The 18,335-nt window shown below is 28.9% G+C and overlaps 2 protein-coding genes across 2 annotated transcripts; both read left to right on the top strand.

Moving 5' to 3' along the window:
• The first annotated feature begins 1,241 nt into the window (after positions 1 to 1,241).
• On the top strand, positions 1,242 to 3,961 carry LOC124911801 (long-chain-alcohol oxidase FAO1-like). The gene is made up of 3 exons (XM_047452320.1): positions 1,242 to 1,535; positions 1,663 to 1,935; positions 2,154 to 3,961. Exons 1-3 carry the CDS (start codon positions 1,296 to 1,298, stop codon positions 3,906 to 3,908), a joined length of 2,268 nt encoding a protein of 755 aa, XP_047308276.1. The 5' UTR covers positions 1,242 to 1,295; the 3' UTR covers positions 3,909 to 3,961.
• Positions 3,962 to 9,190: 5,229 nt separating this feature from the next.
• On the top strand, positions 9,191 to 16,044 carry LOC124911197. The gene is made up of 24 exons (XM_047451648.1): positions 9,191 to 9,373; positions 11,455 to 11,672; positions 11,740 to 11,845; positions 11,920 to 12,021; positions 12,104 to 12,163; positions 12,249 to 12,327; positions 12,412 to 12,559; positions 12,638 to 12,761; positions 12,839 to 13,019; positions 13,134 to 13,162; positions 13,265 to 13,413; positions 13,703 to 13,805; positions 13,889 to 13,984; positions 14,075 to 14,130; positions 14,205 to 14,328; positions 14,419 to 14,481; positions 14,559 to 14,618; positions 14,700 to 14,861; positions 14,947 to 15,020; positions 15,105 to 15,198; positions 15,283 to 15,419; positions 15,504 to 15,584; positions 15,666 to 15,771; positions 15,853 to 16,044. Exons 1-24 carry the CDS (start codon positions 9,191 to 9,193, stop codon positions 15,925 to 15,927), a joined length of 2,610 nt encoding a protein of 869 aa, XP_047307604.1. The 3' UTR covers positions 15,928 to 16,044.
• Positions 16,045 to 18,335: the final 2,291 nt, after the last annotated feature.

Here is an 18,335-nt window from a genome sequence, read left to right as displayed (position 1 = left end):
CATTGTCTGAAATAATCTAACTATATAAATTACAATACTTTAAACAATAGAATTTTATATAAAAATATGATAAATTGCATGACATTGTTTTTATAAAATTTAAACTTTTTTTTTTATTAATTTCTTATAATTCCTCTATATAAACGTAGTTTTCTCAAATCATTATGTCATAGCACCACAATGTAAGATTCGTGTTATTATAATAAAATGGTCAAGTTGTTAATTTACGAGTTAATACAATTTGAAAATGTTAAACTAAAAAAATTAAATTAAAAATTAAATAAAATTTTGAACTATATTCCTAATATAATAGTATTATCACTTTAAATAATGTCACATTACTTTATTTTTTAAATATAGACAATTGACTCATAATTTTTGTAGTTAGTAAAAAAAAATTAAATTCTCTTAAAAAACAATAATTACGTAGACAAATAATAGTGTTGAAACTAGAGTGCCTGTTTGGTTAATCGGGTTCGGTTAAGTCCAATTTTGTCATTTATTTTACAACCCAAACTGTCCGGTATTGGTATCAAATTTATTCTACCGGTCGGTTAATTAGGTTTAACTGAGAACCGATAACTTAATTTTTCTTAAATTAAGTATTAAATGAATTTCATTGTACAAATCCACATATCACTGAGACCATATTGATATTTATAATAAATTGTGAAAAAAAATTAAATGAATACTTAAGTTAAGTTAAATTAAATTAAAAAATATATATTAAGAGTATCTAGCTCTATACTTTTTTTCAAAATCCTAGAGAACTATTATAAATATATAATTTAACCGGTCGATTTTCCGTTTTTATTACAAAGTCCTAGTTGAAATTTTTTTTTAATATAAATATGTTGATTAGATACTATTTGTACTATATAAGAAACATAACTATATAAATAACATTATTTTATATAGCCAGGATTATATATACTGAGTTGATACACAAATAAATATGGATTTTTTCTTCCTTTAACCATTCCTCCCTAAAATGATGTGTTCCATACGTTCTTGCTTTGTCCCATTAGTTTACAATTGATTGTGACAACTAGTATTTTGATGTTTAATCACATCCAACTTGTAAAATGATTGCTATAGAGCTATTAATAGGAGTAGTTGCAACCCTCTTTGACTCTAATCAATAAATGCAAACCTTAAATGAATTTAATTACTATATGCTAGCAACAGCTAGAACTGGCTAGAACTGGGGATTCCTATATGAACTTAACCTTATAAATGCAAACAGTCTTAAGAACATAGATAAGATAAACAGGCAGATAATAACAAAAAATAAGATGGGAAAAGAGTGTCATACCTTGTTGAGGGGTGGGAGTAGTGAAAGTAAGAAGTACAATCATGGTTTCTCTTCTTGTGAGATGGAAGCCTTAACCTGTATATGTGAGGCCATCTTGCCCCCTCTACCATTGAATTCTCTGGAGATCTCTCATGGGGAGAATGAGGAAGAAGCATGCTCTGAAAAGGCACTTAAATACTTCCAAGAAGTGTCTGGCTCACAAAATCATGTCCCTGATGAGGTGAACTGATCACATCTCTGCAACTTTAAATACATAAATTTTTAGAAACTAAAATTGTATTACTGTCTAATGAAGAAGAAGTACTAAACTTACATGTTCTTTGTTTTCATGTTAATGGGGGGATCAGACAGCAGAGAGGTTAAGGAAATGGGTATTCCTTGAGGCAGTTATCTTGGTGCGGGTGATATTGATACTTTTTTCCACAAGAATAGGGTCACTACTACTTTGTGGCAATCTTTGTTTCAAAAGAGAAAGGCCATTTATCAGCAGGTTTTCGGAACTGTCTATTGAGAATAGAGAGAAAGTCATACAGGGATGGATGAAGCATTGGTTCTTGACACCCATCAGGCTTGCATTTGTGTTGATCAAAGCAGCTTTCCTTTTTGTCTTCTTGTCCCAGGTAATGTTCTTCATTTTCAAACATACTTCATTTGCCACTAATAACCAATAAATAGCCAAAATCAACAACCATTGTATCACACTATCGCTGAAAAAGGATAGATTGATTTTCAATTCAACCGAAGATAACTTAAGAGAGTTCATCCTTTAAAAAAAACACTTGCTAGAGTAGCTATAGTGATTAGCAAAAGGATATAAATTTCTGTCATTTGCTTACAGGTGGATGAAAATTCAGAAAATGCAGCATGGGAAGCCATTAAGTATCAGCCAGATTCGTCTATGGAGAACTTGTCCAAGGACGAAACAGATAGACCTCTACAAAGAGGAGTAATAGAAACATTTGACACAAACGAGGAGGGGTTAATCAAATCTCTAGAACTAAAAGGCCTTCAAGTCACAAAAGATCCTAGAGAACAACTCTATAAGATCGAGTGTGATGTTGTAATTGTAGGATCCGGTAGTGGTGGAGGAGTTGCAGCTGGAGTTCTTGCAAGTTCTGGCCTGAAAGTGGTAGTTCTCGAGAAAGGAAACTATTTTCACAAGAATGATTATTCTTCACTGGAAGGACCATCTATAGATCAACTATATGAACAAGGAGGTATTTACCCCACTAATGATGGAAAGGTGATGATCATAGCAGCATCAACTGTTGGTGGGGGATCTGCAATAAATTGGTCTGCCTGCATCAAAACACCAGATTCAATACTTCAAGAATGGGCAGAAAAGAACAAGATCCCTCTCTTTGGGAGCCCTCAGTATCTATCTGCAATGGATAAAGTGTGTGAAAGAATTTGTGTCACGGATAAATGCGCCCAAGAAGGCTTTCAAAATCAAGTCCTCCGAAAAGGGTGTGAGAATCTTGGACTTAAGGTTGAGTCAGTGCCACAAAACTCATCCGAGCACCACTACTGCGGTTCATGTGGTTATGGCTGCAGAAAAGGAGACAAAAAAGGAACAGATACAACTTGGCTGGTTGATGCAGTTGATAATGGTGCAGTGATCATAACAGGATGTGAAGCCGAGCGATTCTTATTTGAAAACAATCAACAAGGAAGAACTAAAAGGAAGAAATGCATTGGGGTGCTAGGTAGATTCTCTATGCACGAAAACATCACAAAAAGGATACGAATCAATGCAAAGGTAACAATCTCATCCTGCGGTTCTCTCTTGACACCACCTCTGTTGATCTCAAGCGGATTAAGGAACAAACACATAGGGAGGAATCTTCATCTACATCCAGTACTAATGGCATGGGGATATTTTCCAGAGTATAACTCAAAGATTAAAGGAAGAGTTTACGAAGGCGGAATACTCACATCAATGCATAAGGTTATGTCTGAAGACAACAAAGAGAGAGCAGTTTTAGAAGCTTCAGCATTAGGTCCAGGACAATTCGCAGCACTTTCCCCATGGGAATCAGGAACTGACATAAAGAACAGATTACTCAAATATTCAAGAACAGCCCATTTAATTACAATAATCAGAGATAAAGGATCTGGAAACATAAGAACAAAAGGAAGAGTGAGCTACAATCTCGACCAACAAGATAAAGAAAACATACAAGCCGGTTTAAGACAAGCATTGAAGATCTTTGTAGCTGCTGGCGCCACTGAAGTAGGAACACATAGAAGTGACGGACAGAGAATCAAATGCGAAGGAAAGACTGAGAAGGAGATTGAGGAGTTCATTGAAATGGTTATCGCAAATCCAGGACCTCAATCTATGGTTAAACAATGGACAATTTACGGTTCAGCGCATCAAATGGGAAGTTGTAGAATGGGAATTACGGAAAAGGAAGGCGCTGTTGATGAGAATGGAGAGACGTGGGAGGCGGAAGGATTGTTTGTGTGCGATGGGAGTGTTCTTCCTAGTGCTGTAGGTGTGAATCCCATGATCACCATTGAAGCAACTTCATATTGTCTTTCTATGAAGATAGTGGATATCTTGTTGAAGAAGGGAAATATGGCGGTTTAGATTTTGTTTAAAAAGCTGTTAATTGTATGAAGAATATGTTATTTTGTTTATATTGTCTCTTATAATGTGTTTTGTTTTAAAATAAGAAATGTAACTATTTCAATGTTTAATTTAAAGTAATTTTGTTTAATTTATTAAATTATTTATTTATAAATAAATTTTTGATTTTGATTGTATTTTATTTATTATTTTTTTTTTTTATCTTTGTCAAAAAAATGAAATGTCTCAGGTTTAATTTAGTTAACAATTAAAATAAAATTATCTTATATAGAAAAGAATAAATAATGTGGAGACATAAATCACATTATAGAAATAGAAAAAAAAATGATTTAGGTAAAGAAATTATAACGACATAAGGGCACTTAAACGACGTGGTCATATGACATGTGTATTGAGAAATAAATAAATAAAATTATGTCTAAAAGAAATTAATAACAAATTAAAAAATCAAGGCTATTTTTCCGAACATTGTCATGTTCGGAAACTTTTTATGATTTTTTTTACATAATAAGATCATTTTTTCGAACATAACAATTTTCTTAAATGTGACCATTTTTTCGAACATGGCTATGTCCGGGACTTTTTTTAACATAATAATGTTTTTTTCCGAATATGGTCATTTCCCGAATATAGCCATTTCCCGAACATTGTCATTTTTTTGAACATAGTTATTTTTTTAGTTTGATTTTTTTTTATTTCTCTCCTGCACTGACAGTCCTGTCATCATATTCGTGTCATTATTTTCGTTTTCAAGATCCTTTGTCACACGACTCATTAAAAAAATAAAATAAAAAACTGGTTAAGACCATTTTCAGATTATACCGCTCTGTTGATAATGGGCTGGCTTATTAGGAGTTTTTCGTACTTTGACTAAACATAATATTTGGGCTTAACTTTATCAGTTCCTGAATTTTTTTGGTGTGAGGGTATTTTGGTCATTTTAACAAGTTTAATTATTTTTATTTTTTTAAGCAAATTTTTTTTTATTCATTTATATTTTTGTGAAAATATTAAAGATAAAATGAAATCCATAACAAAAAAAAAAATTAGTTACGACGTTATAAATTATTAATCAAGAAAAGAGTAATGATACACTCTTAGACTTTTTATTTTTATTTTTATTTTTAAGAATAATGTGTCATTTTAGTGGATTGGAAAATCTAATAACAAAGATAATTTTTATTCATTCCATACACATTAAAGTCTTATCTAAGAAATTATAGGTTTTGACTACATTGTCATTATCAAATAATTTTGAAATCAAAGTGATTTTTTAAGGATAAATATAAGAAGAAAAAACATTAATGTTGCTAATTTTTTTAATTTTTTTTTTATACATATAATTTATTATTTATAAAAACTAAAATTTATAATTTATTTTAAATAATATTTTTAACTTACTAAAATTATTTTATAATTTATAAAATAATATTAATCACACTAAATTATAAAAATAATATTAATGACATTAGTTAAATTATAATAAATAAATAAATAAATAAAAACATAAAAATAAAATTAACTTAATTATACTAATGCGATTAAAATTATAAAAATAAAAAGTGATTTTTTTTTTATTTTCTAAATTGTAATATATTTTTTTAAGATGGACCACATGTCTAATCAAATATTATGCTTTTGAAAATTGAAACAAATATTATTTTCTTAACAAAGAATGTTTGATAACTTATTCAATTTATCGTGTTATTAACGCCACACAATGTTTGAAATTTTGAAGTTGTTCAATTAATCATGGTAGAAAGCGTATGAAAATTTTTAATTAAAAGTTTGTAAGTTAAACGTGTTTCAATAAAAATAATAAACGTGGGATAAAGTTAACTTTCTATATTTGAAAAAACAAACCATTTGAATCATTCAATTATTTAAAACAAACAATATAAAAAAGTAGTAGGAATAGTTTTAAATCAAGTGGATTAAAAGGAAAACAAAAGAATGTTATAAACTAACATGTCATGGCCAAGGACCATGAATAATTGTGGGTATGTAATAACTCCACGTAGCCCAAATAAATGCCAACAAATTTATGTGGTCGTATAAAACCCACACTGTCTTCTTTTGGGGACTGTTATCAAACTATATATTTTATTATATAAGTCTCTTTTTCTGTTTTTCTATTCAAATTTTGTACCATAACTTCTTACTATATATATAGAAAATGCCTAATTGTTAGTTATTTGTCTCCAATTTATTTTTTTTATTAAATAAGTTTTGAATTTTGTTTTGACGAGCTTTAAAGTATAACTTCTAGTCCTTGTTTTATTCTAAATACTTATTTTGACGTAGAGATTGTCGCGGCCGATGAATTCATCTTCAATCTTGAACGATTTAATCACATTTTGTTTAACTTCTCACGAATTAATAGTCGACAAACTCAATCCCATAATATTCAAATTAAAATCTCAAATAACAATTAAATTATAATGAGTTAATGATCATATCCATTTTAACTTTGAGACGTTTTTAATATTAATCTAAATAATTAAAAAAGAAAAGAATGTCGGATTTACTAAAACTACGTTAAAATAAATTAATTAGTTATATATATATATAACATGAATGAAATTTTGAGTAAAAAAAAATATTTTTTTTAAATTTGGGAGGAAGCATGATCCAAAACTTATCATTCTCATTTAAAGCGTATTAAGTGAAGATTTTATTAAAATTATTATAAATTTCAAATAAAGTACCACTAAATCCAATATTAGAGTTTAAGCAATATAGAATTTAAATTTTGGAGTTTAGATTTATTCTAGTTGATTTAGCATGTTCTTGAGATAAATATAAAGTTTATTTTGAATGAATTTTAGGATGAGATTTTTGTTGAGCTTAGGTTGACTTATCAATCTAAGGATCGTTCTATGTTTGACTATTTTTTAATTCATATTTCTTTTTATTTTCCTTCTTTATTTTCTTAATTTAAGTTTTTTAATCTATTTATAGTTGATATTATGTGACATATTGTTGATATTTAAGACATTGTTCGACATATATATTCAAATAAATATCATTTCCTTAATCACATTATTCAATCTATTAAACGAAATACTAAAATATTGTTTATTTTAAATTATTATTTATTATTTATTATTTTATTATTTTATTATTATATATTAATACTCATCTTTTTGTTAAAAATATTTTATATCTTTTTAAAATCAATGTGAATCATTATTTTTAAATAACTCAGGTTATAACAATAACCCAGGTTATAACAATAACCCCAATTCAAACAAGTCTTAGTCCTAAGGCATGTATAAATATTTGAAACTTATAAAATATAATTATTGTTTAAATACCTTTTTTTATATTTTGGTTTTGTTTATTTAGATTTATTGAAAGTTTTGTTGTTTAAATATATTTCATTTATATTAATTTAAGGTAAATAATAAAAAGACAGACCAGTCTCAACTAGATATTAGACCATTGAACCACTCAGCAACATCCCTTTCAAAACATTTAAGTTTGTTTTTAATATATATCATATTTAAAATAAAATATATTTTTTAAATGTTTTAATAAGATTAACCATTTTAATTTATATAATATAATTTTATTTATAATTATTAACATTAATAATAATTTTAAATAAATGATAATTTTATTTTAAAAGTTGTAATAAAATTAAAAATTCAAATATATATAAATATAAATATTTAATTCTAAATTATTATTATTATTATTTACTTAATAGGTATTTATTTAGTAAATATTTAAATAGTTATTATAAATAAAATGTATTATAATTATAAATAGTTATATATAAATTAGAACTTTTAATTTTATTCAAACTAATGTAAGAAAAATCAAACTTAGGCAAAGAAAAAAAAAGTACATCGTGCTTAAAAAGATAATAATTAATTAAAAAACTGGAGGCGTGATATCAATTAAAAAAAAAGTACACTGTAGATTGGTTAAATTGTTCTTTTCATAATATCTCTATTATTTATTGTTTAAAATTAATAAAAATATATTTTAGAGTGTAAAATTTTAATTAGGTGATTTCTAGAAATCGAAATGTGTTGTTTTTTTTCTTCTTTTAATCCATTTCTAATGGAAGGAGAAGGGACGCTCTATTAGTAAGCATATCGAGGCGTAGGTACGAAGTTTCCAACTTTTGATGAGTCTTATTTTTCATATATGTCAATTGTTCTAGTGGCATCTTTGAGTCTGCATTCATACTTTTCTTAACAACAAAAAGGATTAAGTACAGCTTATAATATTTTGTAGATATTTTTTCGACACAATTTATTTGATTTGTTCTACTTCCTCCTTCATCGTTATGGAACTCAAGTCTATCTTTAAAGTCATTCTAACAAAAATTACAAAATTTATAAATATTCAGTATTTAATTTATTTTTTTTATAAATTTAATATATTATTTAACATTTAAATTCTCATTTAATCATTTTAATTATATATATATATATATACCATCTTGTATTATTTGCAAATTAATTTGATACATGTAACATTTTTTTTTGTCAAATTAATGAGAATTAAAAATAAAATAAAAAATGGTTAGACTCTACAGTTTTTTTTAAAGAAAATGTGTAATTCTGTTATTAATAAAAACAACAACCAAATACCATATAATTTATATCTATTACAAATTTGTTAATTAATCTGTCATATTAATTTGCAATAAAGTACATTATTACTGTAAATAAATAAATATCCAAAATAGCAATAAATAGTTGTAATACAAGTAAATATAATAATATTGACTATAATAAATGGTTTTAAATATTAACAAATTTAGGATATTTTTCCTAAAGTAACACAAATATTTTAAAAATTAAGTCCATTTATATTTTCACTAAAAAAAATCACCTTACTTTTTTCATTTTATTATTTAATAAGGTAAATATAGACATAATTTGGGCTACAAATATATATCCTGGTTCTTCTCTACCCTTTCTATCTTATCATAATATTCATTTTTAAACATATCTAGTGAGAGAGAGAGAGAAATTAGGCGCGTTTGGATTGGCCAAAACTCTCCAACTGAGTCCCTGCTGCGTTCGGAATTCCCATCTGCCGCTGAAAATCGGTGACAAGGTAACAATTCATCACTTTAAAATGTAGTATAAAAAGCGTTTTGCGTTTAGCGTTTGCGAATGTCAAGTACAATGGAAACTGTTGGTGAAGGTAATTGTGTAATGTTAGTATGTGAATTCTCGAAAGAATTTCTTAACTTCTTATATTTAAGAGACTAAAATGTCACGGGTTCTAATTAGTATTATTACGGTTTCTAATAGAAAATGCGAAAAATGAGGGCGGCGGTGATAGGCGCCGGAATAAGCGGTTTGGCGGCGGCTCATGAACTGGTTAAAGGAGGAGTGGAGGTGGTGCTATATGAGAAGGAAGATTATTTAGGCGGTCACGCGAAGACCGTGACCGTGGACGGCGTCGATTTGGATCTCGGTTTTATGGTGTTTAACCGTGTAAGTTTTACTTCTTATCTATATATATAATGCTAGCTATATTTTACATCTTTTAATTTTATTATGCTGCTTTTAATTTATTATAAAAAATTTAAAATTTATAATTATACTGTAATTTCTTTCCAAAATTAGAAATATTATTTATTATTATATATATATATATATGACTTTATGAAATTACATTTATATTATATAAAAAAGTTGAAAATTTTATAGATTAGGAATTGTTTGGATTTGGGGTTATTTAAAGAATAATGATTAGTGATGATTTAAAAAGTGTGAGAATATTTTTGATAAATATTAATATATAATGATAAAATAAAAAATAATATTTTAATATATTAAATATGAATTAAGTAATGTGATTGATAAGATGGAGAGTTATATCATATTTTTGAATTATAGTTATTTGAATAACTAAAAACATTTGGCCGGCTTTGTTTGATGTAGTGTTTTTTTTTTGTTTTTTTATTATTTTTATTATAAAACTCAATTATCATTTATTAATTATTTCAACTATCTAAATATCTTTTATTTATAATACTGTATTTGTATCTAATTCAATAAAATAGAAAAAAAAATGTCTTGAAGCCTATTTTACATTTTATTTTTGTTTGAAGCCTATACTACATTTTAGACTAATGAATATTACTTTGAAATATAATGTTTTATTCTTATTGATAATAGTCTTCAAGAATTAATTGCACAAAAACTAGGTGAAGACCTTAATCCAAACAAATAATTAAGAGAATTAATTATTAAATGTTGGGCTATTGGTTTTCATTTGGGGGACCGCAACATGTAATAATGTATGTATTTGTCCTTTTATCTTATTTTATTATTAAAAGTAACTACCTTAGATTCAATAAGGATTTATTGAATAATTTATTAATTATTTAATTAATTTTTTTTTATTGATGTTAATTTTATTTTTATAAAAAGCGTATTAATATATATATTTTAAATAAATGTGAGTATAAATGAATGAAAGGATGTTTAATTAAATATAAATTTTGAATTTTTAAAATAATTTAAGTTATTAAAAAGTAATGTATAGATTGTGATAATTTATAAGAGATAGAGATTTTAATAAAGTATTAATATATAATAGTAAGATAAAAAATAATAATTTAAAATATATAATATTTTAATATTTAATTAACTAATTAAATAAAAATAAAAAATGGGAAATACAATATAATAATATTTTATTAGATTGAGTTATTTATTTAAGGAATACTTTCACATCATTATCATAATAATCATCATTATCATACTGTATAACTTTTTAATTTTTTTAAAAAGTATTAATATATAATAAAAAATAAATTAAAATAAAATATATTTTAATATTTTGATTAATGAATTGAGTAATGTAACGAGAAAGAATATTTGAAATGATATTTTTTTTAATTTGGGTTATCTTAAAACCGAAGAAGATTGTGATTATTTGAAAAACTTAGACGAGAGAAAAAAATAATGATGGTTGATAATTTTGAGAATGTGATAATTATTTTTGATAAAAAGACTTAAGTAATATGATAAAATAGAGTAGAGAGTAGAATGAAATAACGTTTGATTTTGTTTGAATTATTTTATATCGAGCAAAAATAAAAATAATACTTATATTTTAAAATTAAAATATGAAAGAATGGGCACATTGGAAAATACAAGTACTACTAGGAGGTGGACAAAAAAAAAGTGATTAAAGTTAAGAGACATGAAGTGATCTAGTCTAGCAGACGCCAGACCTTTTTATCTAGAAAGGACCAGTTTTATCTATCTAGAAAGGACCATAATTTTATCTTTTTTTCTCTTATTTATTTATATTTTTTTCCACTTGCTCATGTCGGAAAATATCTGCTGAATATTTGGCCATCATCAAAACTTGAAAAAAAAAAATGTTATGCTAAATTATTTGTGTGAATAAGAAAAAGAAGAGTACAAGAAAAACCCATTATTCTCATTTGAACAATTCATGAACAATGAATTCACTTTCATTTGGTTCATCTACTAAAAACAAAATAAAATTGAAAATGCAGTAAACTGATGTAAAAAGATTGAAATGACATGATTTTCAGGTAACATATCCAAACATGATGGAATTCTTTGAAAACCTTGGAGTGGAAATGGAAATTTCAGATATGTCTTTCTCTGTGAGTTTAGACAGTGGAAATGGATGTGAATGGGGAAGCCGTAATGGTTTTTCAAGTGTGTTTGCACAAAAGAAGAATGCAGTAAATCCATATTTTTGGCAAATGCTTAGAGAAATTATCAAGTTTAAGGATGATGTTATGAGGTCAGTTGTTAGTATATCTTAATGAAATGAACTTGTTTCAAATGATAAGATCATTATTTGATTGTAGGTACCTGGAAGAGCTTGAGCAAAATGAAGACCTTGATCGTAATGAAACATTGGGGCATTTCGTTGAATCTCGTGGTTACTCTGATTTGTTTCAGAAAGCTTATCTTGTAAGGAAACTATTGATTTTCTTTGTATTTTTTTTGTTATGGGATGTTAAATGTGTGATATTTTGGTTCATTAGATTCCTGTATGTGCATCAATCTGGTCCTGCCCCTCAGAAGGAGTAAAAGGTTTCTCAGCATATTCTGTTCTTTTATTCTGTCGTAACCATCACTTGTTACAGGTATTTTGATTGTTTACCTTTCTAAGAAATATAACTATGAAAAGATTACCAATTGTTATTGTTTTTCTTCTTTTTCGTTCAGCTATTTGGTCGTCCTCAGTGGCTTACAGTGAGATGGCGTTCCCAAACTTATGTAACAAAGGTGGTTTCATGATCATAGTTGGTACTTTGATTGATTCTATGTTTATTGGAAACATTTCTGACTGAAAATACATGTCTTGTAAAAGGTTAAAGAAGAACTAGAACGTCAAGGCTGTCAAATAAGAAGCCAATGTGAAATCCAGTCAATTTCAACTACTGATGATGGTGAGTCAAATATTTATCATTCATAATTGCGGATTTGTTACAGTTCATGTATAAATTTTTACAATGAGAAAGGAGATTGGGCAGGTTGTATTATAACTTGTGAAGATGGCTCACAAGAATTGTATTCTGGATGCATTGTTGCTGCCCATGCTCCCGATGCTCTTAAGATGTTAGGCGAACAATCAACATATGACGAAAGGAGAATACTTGGTGCTTTTCAATATGTCTACAGGTTGTATAGTTACTTCAGTTTTAACATTTTTTTTACTATATCTCACGACCCTGTTATTTAACTAACTCTTTATGGCAGTGACATTTTCCTTCATCGTGACAAAAACTTCATGCCTCGTAACTCAGCTGCGTGGAGTGCTTGGAATTTCCTTGGAACTTTTGACGAAAAAGTTTGTCTGACATACTGGCTCAATGTGCTGCAGGTTTGTAAAAGTAATGGACTTTTTGGCAAATTTTGGTTTAGAACTATTATTGCTTATATGACACTTTAACTATGTAGAATATTGAGGAGAAAGGGTTGCCTTATCTAGTAACACTCAACCCTTCTCAAACTCCACAACATACATTGCTCAAATGGACCACTGGTCATCCTGTTCCATCAGTTGCAGCCTCAAAAGCATCCCGTGAGCTTGACCACATTCAAGGCAAGAGGGGAATATGGTTTTGCGGAGCATACCAGGGTGAGAATTTTCAATTCCTCAGAAAATCATTAAGCAAAGTAGTACATCTCATAAATAACTGTTTCACAAAATCAGGACTCAGTTAGACTGATTATATACTTGATTTTATTTCAGGTAATGGTTTCCACGAGGATGGGCTAAAGGTACCATCCATTCCGTAACCTTTGCTTATCTAAGAGCACAAGATCATTTCTTGTTTAGTTTCTTGAAGATTTTGATCATTAATCAAAAAGAGCATTTTGCAGGCTGGTCTAATTGCTGCACGTAGTATGCTCAACAAAAAAGATGCTGTTCTAGAGAATCCAAAACATATGGTACCATCTTTGCTAGAAACGGGAGCACGCCTTTTTGTTACTAGGTTCCTTCGACATCACGTATCTACTGGTTGCTTAACGTAAGTCAGTCCAATAACATGCTATGAGTTTTCCACACTTTGTAATTTGGAAACACTTTTCTTTTTGTTAAATATCTCTTCTAGATGTTGATCCTAATAAGATCCCGTTTAGAAACAGAACTTAGTAAGACACATTAGAAAATCTATCTATCCAAAGTGTTTCCAAATAAAACCACTTTAGATATGATCGGTTTTGTTTCATTACCAATAAGGCTCGTATAGAAGTTCTAATGATTTCAGCTGTTCAGAATGTTTTGACAATTCGTATGTTTTTCTATTTGCATGATAGTTTGCTGGAGGAAGGAGGTACAATATTCACCTTCGAGGGAAGCAAGAAAAAATGCCCACTTAAAGTTACACTGAGAATACATAGTCCTCAGTTCTATTGGAAGGTAATATTGCTAGTTGTGATACATTTCTTATCCATCTCGAAAGAACACATAATTTAGACAAAGATGGATGTTTTCTTTGGTAGGTTGCTACACAAGCTGATTTAGGCTTGGCAGATGCATATGTTAATGGAGATTTCTCATTAGTAGATAAAGATGAAGGTCTTCAAAACCTATTTATGGTAAGACAGTGGATTTGATTAGGTCATGTTTGAAGTTTTTTTTTCTTCATGCATGGGATTAGTACTAAAGTGCTAAGTAAAATATTGCAGATTTTCATTGCCATGAGAGATTTACAAACATCTATTGCCCAATCTACCAAAAGAAGGTAATTTATGTTCAATATTTTATCCATCTTTATTTTCTAAGAATAAGATTAGTAATACCGTCTTTGGATTTTAGGGGTTGGTGGACACCATTGTTTTTCACTGCTAGCATTGCATCGGCAAAGTATTTCCTTGAGCATGTTTCAAGGCGAAATACTCTTACACAGGCACGCAGGAATATATCTCGACATTATGACTTGGTACAAATTAATGGTTATGATCATACTTTGATGAACATATCTTTCTAATCATATACATATAATCTTACATTTCATTATTAATTTTTATAGAGTAATCAACTCTTTGCTCTGTTCTTGGACGAAACAATGACATACTCCTGCGCAATCTTTAAGGTAAAAGTTTTCATCTTTTCATCTTTTTTCACACATTTTCTAAATGGTTTCCTTCCGATGTATATATAATCTGGCAGTCAGCAGATGAAGACTTGAAAACAGCACAATTAAGGAAGATTTCTCTTCTGATTAAAAAAGTAAGAACTATATATATGTAGCTCTACAAATTGCTTCAGCTTCCGGCTTCATTACTTAAACCTCTTCCTTTGAAAAATTAGGCGAAAATTAACAAGACGCATGAAATCCTTGAAATTGGAAGCGGTTGGGGAAGTCTAGCCATTGAAGTTGTGAAGCAAACTGGTTGTAAATATACAGGCATCACCTTGTCTGTAGAGCAACTAACTTATGCAGAAATGAAAGTGAAGGAAGCTGGTCTTCAGGCAATCACATTTTATGATTTTATCCTTGAAATGAATTTTGTTTCTTGATAATATTTACATTTAAGTGAGTTTGTTGTCTTTTCAGGATCGAATAAGATTCCTACTTTGCGATTATCGTCAAATGGCCAGTACCTACAAATTTGACAGAATAATTTCTTGGCAAGTCATTTCATCTTAATAAAATATGTTATAGTCTTATAGAGCTTGTGCTAATTAATATTTGACTATATATGGTTTCACCAGTGAAATGATTGAAGCTGTTGGCCATGAATATATGAATGAGTTTTTTGGAAGTTGTGAATCATTATTAGCAGTAGATGGAATCCTTGTCCTACAGGTAACTAAACATATTCAAATTCAAATTTAAATTCAAAGATATCATATAATTATAACCAAACTTTTACATGAACTTCTTGTTTAGTTTATATCGATTCCAGATGAAAGGTACGACGAGTACAGACAAAGTTCAGATTTCATTAAGGAATATATTTTCCCAGGCGGTTGCTTGCCTTGTTTAAGTAGAATAACATCTGCAATGGTGGGATCATCGAGGATGTGGTAAGATTGAATTCCTTGATAATATGATGATGATCATTTTTCATCCATTACTACCAAACCATTAAGAAATTCTTGATTATTCAGTGTTGAGCACTTGGAGGATATTGGCATCCATTACTACCAAACACTTAGATATTGGAGGAAAAACTTCTTGGAGCATCAAAGGTGAAAGAAAGAAGAACATAATAATAATTATGTAGCTAGATTCTGATATGGCAAACATATTAATAATGATCATGTTTTCAGTGACATAATTGGGTTGGGATTTGATGACAAGTTCATAAGAACATGGGAGTATTATTTTGACTATTGTGCAGCTGGCTTCAAATCATGTACACTTGGGAATTATCAGGTAAATATCATGCATGGTTTTATTTTTCATGCATTTACTTCAAATGAGATAATTACTTTGATTTATTGATTGATTCTTCAGATGGTATTTTCGCGACCGGGTAATGTGACAGCATTTGGCAATCCGTTCGAAGTGTTACCATCGACCACATCTTAGTTGAATTTTTTCTGGTAGAAACAAAACTCATTATTTATTTTAAATTGGAACGATTAATTATTGATTTATTATGATTGGAGTGACCCTGTTTGAGAGAGGGTCCTTATTTTATTTCAATTGGATTGAAAGGTTTGCATAAAGGAGTTATTAGGAACTTGTTTAACTAAATAATGTAGTTAAATTGTTTCAAACAAGTTGAGTTGAAATGACCGTTATTTAAATGTGAATAAAAGAAATTCTTTTGAAATACATAACCAGTCATAGATCTCCTACTATCAACATCTCCAGCATAATAGAATTTGAATAACCAGTAATCAGATATTGTGTATCACCTCCATTTATGAGACCAACATCAAATGTACCCCGTAGATACCTGAATATCCTCTTCACAGTTTACCAATGCTCCTTCCCAACTATAAATCTGCTCACAACATTCATTGTCTGTGTCAGATTTGGTCTTATACAAACCATAACATACATCAAACTCCCTACTACGCTAGCATAAGAAACTCGAGTCATATACTTTTTTTCTCATCTGTTTGAGGAGAAAAGAAAATAGTAAGATGAATATTAGCAGCACAATGTGTATCTATATGTTTAGCTGATGACATCCCAAACTTTGTCAACACCTTCTCAATGTAACCTTTCTGTGATAAGAAAAATTTCTTTTTACCTCTATCTCTAAGAATCTTCATTCCTAAAATTTTTCGAACTGCTCTTAAATCATTTTTCTCAAACTCAGCATTTAGAAGATCTTTTAGCTTCTGAACATTTGTTTTTCTCTTTGCTGCTACCAACCTGTCATCTACATACATGACTAGGTAGATGAATGAGTCATCTTTCAACTTGTTGTAGTACACACAACAGTCATATGCATTCCTCTTGTAGCTAGAGACATCATAAAGTTGTCAAACCTCTTATACAATTGCCTTGGAGACTGTTTAAGTCCGTATAAAGACTTCTTAACTTGCAAACATATTTTTTCTTTCATGGACTTGGAAACCATCTAGCTGAGTCATGTATATCTCTTCCTCTAGCTATCCATGTAGAAATGTTGTTTTCACATCAAGTTGTTCGAGCTCCAAATCCTGACGTGTCACTATTGATAGTAGCACCCTAATAGAAGTATGTTTGACTACTGGCGAGAAAATTTCGTTATAATCTACTCCTTTCTGATTGAACGAACCCCTTGCAACAACTCGAGCCTTAAACTTGACTCCTTGTTTTAAAAGATCAAGTGTACTGAAATTGGTTTTAATAGGTCAGAACCTGACCATTGCTTATATGCAAAGAAAAAGATTCTTTCTTGGTCTTGAGATAGAACAAACTGATGTTGATTTCTTTGTTAATCAAAGATAATATACACTTAACCTTAATTGTATAAATTATCGGCCACTTCTTAACTTTGTATTACTACTAAGTCATGGTGGTTAATTTAATATTTTATAAATAATAAAATAAAGTTAATTTGATATTGAATAATGTGTGTGAAAAGTAAAGCACATGTGGGGGTGAGATGTGAGCCCTTGTTTGCATAGATAAGCCTATCGAATTTCACACCATGCCAATAATACAATCATGAATACATGCCACTAGCCTACAAAAAAGCTTCATTCAATGGTTTCTCTTCTCTAAACCACCACCACCACTCGACTATGCACTACTCTCCAAAGCATCCTTCATTCATTATTGAATGTCGATAAGTGAAGGTATGACATGGTACCTTGGAAAAAATATAAACTAAAACACATTTTTTGACAAAAAAATCTCAAATATATAGTGTTATTACTTGTTGGTAATATTTTTTTTCTTTAAAATTAAAGAAAACGTGTAATACCCATAACCCAAGTATTGTTACTTGTAAGCAAACAAAAAATATACTATAAATATCTCCTCACAAATTGGTCGTAATCACCTCCACATGAATGTATTTATAGTCTACACTCTTATAAAAAGTTTAAATTTATATAGATTTCTCAACCATAACGGAATCTCTCATCAAGTTAGTCTCATTCATAATCTCAATCTCTTTCCTTGATTCACATGACATTTTGTTTTCAAAAAATCAATAAATAGCTCTAGTAACATTTTGTTTTTACTACTGGGTCGACTCTAATACCATCTCTAATGTCCTGAACTTGGGTAACATTATCGGTGAAAAAATAGACTACAAATACCTCATACAAATCACTATGTCTTCACAACCCAATGCTAAAATGTTTCTATGAAGTATCTATAGTCTATTAGTTCCACTCTTATAATAGTACATATTTATTTTGATTTCCTAATAATGTGGGACATTACAATCTTCTTAATTTAGTCACTAGACGTCCTTGTCACGTTTAATTCATATTATGAGTCTTTCTGACAATGTTGGAGTTAAAGTTTGAAATCTACTCGGGCTAGAA

This window comes from Impatiens glandulifera, chromosome 8 (genome assembly GCF_907164915.1).
Source record: "Impatiens glandulifera chromosome 8, dImpGla2.1, whole genome shotgun sequence".
NCBI classification, from domain to species: Eukaryota; Viridiplantae; Streptophyta; class Magnoliopsida; order Ericales; family Balsaminaceae; genus Impatiens; species Impatiens glandulifera.
Note: the sequence above shows the minus strand (reverse complement) of the source record. Positions and strands in the feature narration are given on the sequence as shown.